This window comes from Ziziphus jujuba, chromosome 1 (genome assembly GCF_031755915.1).
Source record: "Ziziphus jujuba cultivar Dongzao chromosome 1, ASM3175591v1".
In the NCBI taxonomy this organism is placed as follows: domain Eukaryota; kingdom Viridiplantae; phylum Streptophyta; class Magnoliopsida; order Rosales; family Rhamnaceae; genus Ziziphus; species Ziziphus jujuba.
In genome coordinates this window covers 30483026-30487447 of record NC_083379.1, presented here as the reverse complement: position 1 = coordinate 30487447, position 4422 = coordinate 30483026, and the positions used below count along the sequence as shown (strand labels likewise).

The 4422-nt window shown below is 33.1% G+C and overlaps 1 protein-coding gene across 1 annotated transcript; it reads left to right on the top strand.

Moving 5' to 3' along the window:
* The first annotated feature begins 2219 nt into the window (after positions 1-2219).
* LOC107427075 (class V chitinase) lies at positions 2220-3801 on the top strand. The gene is made up of 2 exons (XM_016037415.4): positions 2220-3385; positions 3607-3801. Exons 1-2 carry the CDS (start codon positions 2278-2280, stop codon positions 3627-3629), a joined length of 1131 nt encoding a protein of 376 aa, XP_015892901.3. The 5' UTR covers positions 2220-2277; the 3' UTR covers positions 3630-3801.
* The last annotated feature ends 621 nt before the right edge of the window (positions 3802-4422 follow it).

Sequence of the window (4422 nt, the reverse complement as noted above, 5' to 3'; positions counted from 1 at the left end):
CTTGAATTTTCGGGTATGGACAAGCTCTTTTGAGAATGAATTACTCCCTGGATAAAGGCAGCAAGGTTTTCCGTAAACCTCTTGATTTGAGCTCTAGTGATCGGCCCGGTCTTCATCCATATCGGATCGGCACCCCAGCAGGTTGTCGGCTGTATGGGCTCAGACGGATTCGCATCATGTTACATATTTTTTCATGGTAGAAATAAAAAGCTTTAATTGATTTAACTATATAAATTTTAAATATAATTATATTTAATGGAAAGGATTTAATCAACAAAATATTTTAACTTTAAACATGTTTATTCAAAAAAAATTGACAGCAAAATATGTTTAAAGGATATTTAAACCTCCTTTAGGTATGTTCTTTTTGTATTAGCGCTGAATATATCTTTATATTTCGGTTGATTTGTATTTATGAACATCTCAGTATTGTTCGGTTGGAGTCTACAAAGCGTTTAAACAATCTATTCTAATCAAATATTTAAATAATGTTTAATACTATAAAACTAAATATTTTATCTTATATAACTAAGAACTTTTTGAAAAATTAAATAAAAATTAATGCAAAGAGAAACAATGGTCATACTCATATGTAAAGAACCGCTCTAAAATAAATGTAGGAGGATCAAAGCTAAATTACCAGCGGAATCACCTGTAACCCATTGATATAGTGGGTCCTAAAATTTGTGAGTTGGGATTACGGAAAGGAATAATTTTTATGTGGAGACCAATGCCTTCCGGACCATGTAACCTAAAATCAAGTATCATATTCAAACTTCTTGGAAGACTAAAAGTTCTATAAACTTCTTTATTTATTTTTTATTTTTTTTTTAAACGGCGTAATTTGATGATGTAATTAACAAAAGATTGCAAAATTTTAAGTGGTGTTTGGTTGGTGAAATGAGATCCCTCCCATTAAATTTACCCCTGTCAATACTTTTTTAAAATTTAAAATTAACTTAAAACCTATTTTTTCTCTCCTTTATCTCTCTAATTATTTCATTCACCTTTTCACTACAAATTCTTCCTCCGTCTTGATTCTATATTATTTTTTTTCTTTCTCTATTTTCTCCCATTATATTTTCTCTCTCTACTTGTTTGTTCTATATTGTTTTTTAAATATGTATACAACAAATGATAATGTAAGACTTATCAAAATATTTACAAAATTTATTGATTAAATGATGCCGCAAAAAATATAATAATATTTAATTAGTTTTCTATTTAAAAATTTACTCATCCATATTTAGGGAATATGAATGTGCCAATTAATAACATCTTAACATATTTTTATTTTTATATATGTAGCATTATTGATAGACAAAATATATGAAAATTTGAACATTTTTATTTATGAAAAATATAAAAATTGAAATTTAAACGAGATTACATGACTAATCATCCAAAGTGCTCATGGTTAGTAAACAACAATTTTAGCAGCAAATTCTTCAATGCTAGAACTTTCATTACTATTGGATTAGTTAGGGCATAAGCTATTCGGTGTTTTTTTTATTCTGGTCATTATTGCGCTTGCTAATATAACAAAAATTATTTAAAAAATGTAAAAGAAACAAGAATCTTTTAGGCGTGGGAAGACAGAGATCACTACGCTCTGCAATTTGTGGACTCAAAAGGTCCGTATATCAAACGGTACGGCAATAGAGGTACTCATAATTTCCTAGACTTTTATTTTTTTCATCTCACAATTAACAATGGATTTTATCCATTTTTTAAATTAAAAAATAAAAACAGAGACCCTTTTTCCTTTAAGAGATAATTTCCCAGCTGACAATTTAGACCAGAAATATTTTATTACTGCAAACTGGGCCATTGACCCATTGACCCTGACCCTGACATGTATATAAAATAAAATCTATCTTACACACATGGCAATGAATCAGCTCGCCAAATTAAAGTTCTTGAACCGCTCTATATTAATACTAATGACCTCTTTCTGCATATTCCTCCATCAACAGTAACCAAATTTTCACTCCAACAAAAATAGGGAAAAAAAAAAATGTTAACTAATTTCTCTAAGTTGAAACTTCAAATTATAATATAGCACGTAACTACATCCACCACGATATCATCATCTTATATTACCCAAATAATAATAATAATTATATCATCATCCTAGGCAAAGATTTTGACATGTATGTGTAACTTGTAAATGTGAAATATGTACATATAATATCATATATATATGTATATGTATAGCAGATTTAATTATCAAGGAAACAGAAAGACTATTTCCGATTTCTTTAATCTTCTGCAACCATGGCTTCCAAAGCCTCACCATTTCTGTTTTCCATCTTCTTCTTCTTTCTTGGCCTCCACTCGTGTGCCGGCCAAACTGCCAACGTAAAAGCAGTCTACTGGTTTCCAGACAGTGAATTCCCAGTCTCCAGCATTGATTCAACCCTTTTCACCCACATTTTCTGCGCCTTCGCCGACCTCAATAACATCACCTACCAAGTCACCATTTCTTCAGCAAACGAAGCACAATTCAAAAACTTCACTCAGACCGTCCAACAGAAGAATCCTAATGTGAAAACCCTTTTATCCATCGGCGGAGGAGGCGCTAATGAAGAGGCTGCTAATATTATTAAAGCTGCTTTTTCTTCCATGGCAAGCCAAGCCAGCAGGCGAAAATCATTCATCGATTCCTCCATAAACCTAGCAAGGTCCAACAACTTCCACGGCCTCGACCTCGACTGGGAGAACTTGGATACGGCGGTCGATTACACCAACTTCGGTACTCTCCTCAACGAATGGAGAACCGCCATCGCCAACGAAGCCAGGATTTCCGGTAAGCCGACATTGCTTCTAACTGCGGCAGTCTTTCGCTCCTCCAACTATGGCGACTCATTGAATTATCCTGTCCAGTCTGTATCAGACAACTTGGATTGGATCAACGTCATGAGCTATGACTTCTATGGCCCCGGCTGGTCGCCAAACTTCACCGCTCCCCCGGCTGCATTATACAGTGGAGCTTCCGGTCAGGTCAACGGGGATGCCGGAATCAGCGATTGGATTCAGTCCGGCGTGGCTGCTAGGAAGATAGTCCTTGGCCTTCCTTTCTATGGCTATGCATGGCGTTTGGTGAACTCGAATAACCATGGACTTTTTGCTCCGGCTAATGGGTCGGCGATATCAGGCGGCATTGGTTACGGTCAGATCAGGACCTTTATAAGCCAAAATGAAGCGACGGCCGTGTACAACGGAACTGTGGTTACGGACTATGCTTATTCAGGGACGACATGGATTGGATACGATGACACGCAGAGTGTGTCTACCAAGGTTTCTTATGCTAAAGGAAAAGGGTTGCTTGGCTACTTTGCTTGGCATGTTGGAGCTGATTCCAACTGGGTTCTTTCTCAAACAGGTTTGTCAAACTTTATTATTAACAAGCATAAATAAATACTTTTCAAAGTTGATTACCGTAAATTTTCAATGCTTTATGTATTTTTTTTTTTTTTTATTATTCTCTTTGAAACTTTCTAGTTGAACCCATTAAAATAAAATAACAAAAATAATATATTTGCTTAGAATTTATTTACTGTACCTGTTAATGTAGTTGATCAATTTTTATGTATGTTTTTGTAGCTTCGCGCACATGGGGAGCATAGAGAGGAGGCCCAATTCACCAGATGCTGGCACGATATGAATAGTTTCTATATATAGTTTTAATATATACAGACTTAATAAAGGCTTTTGATATGTACTTAATTTTGCGAATAAATGAAAAATTAATTAATGAAGAACAATAAGCAATTAATAGTATTATTTTCTGGTCTTCAATCATATATAGCAATTTTGCATTTTTCTCATGATAATTTTTGCTCGTCATTTGATTTGTTTTTCCTGATTTTTCTCTCTTCCATTTATCATGTGATGTGCCTGTCATAAATAATCAATATAACCTTTTTTGTTTTTTTTTTTTTTTGTTTTTTTTTTTTTTTTTTTTTGGTGAAAACAGAAGAGATATATTAATTAAAGAACAACAATACAAATATCATCCTGAATAGAAGACATAGGCCAATTAGGACAACTTTCAGCCAGGATTGAAAATCATGTAAAGATACTGCATATGAAGCAATCTCTTGAGCAACTCGATTTTACATTAGCGCATCTCCAAACAAGCCTTTTAAAAACTTTCATATTTTAAAGAGCTACAATACTTTTATCATAAATTCAATAAATACTTCAAATTAAAGAGGAGAGTTATCTATTTAAATGTAAAAAACCAAAACTACTATTTATATAAAACTTTTAATAAATTCATGTGCATTGTGCTACAATTTTTTATGCACCTAATAATTAAATTTATTAATTATAATTTTATTGATAATTTAATGCTTTTAAATACTACTTTGGTGTAAAGAGGGAGAAAACCTTCAGTGCAACGGTGGTACGGGGAAA

Bases quoted from the DNA above. Each gene is read 5' to 3' on its own strand.
- LOC107427075 (XM_016037415.4), top strand. From the start codon at position 2,278: ATGGCTTCCAAAGCCTCACCATTTCTGTTTTCCATCTTCTTCTTCTTT. The intron at 3,386-3,606 runs GTTTGTCAAACT...ATGTTTTTGTAG, and splicing joins CTGGGTTCTTTCTCAAACAG to CTTCGCGCACATGGGGAGCA.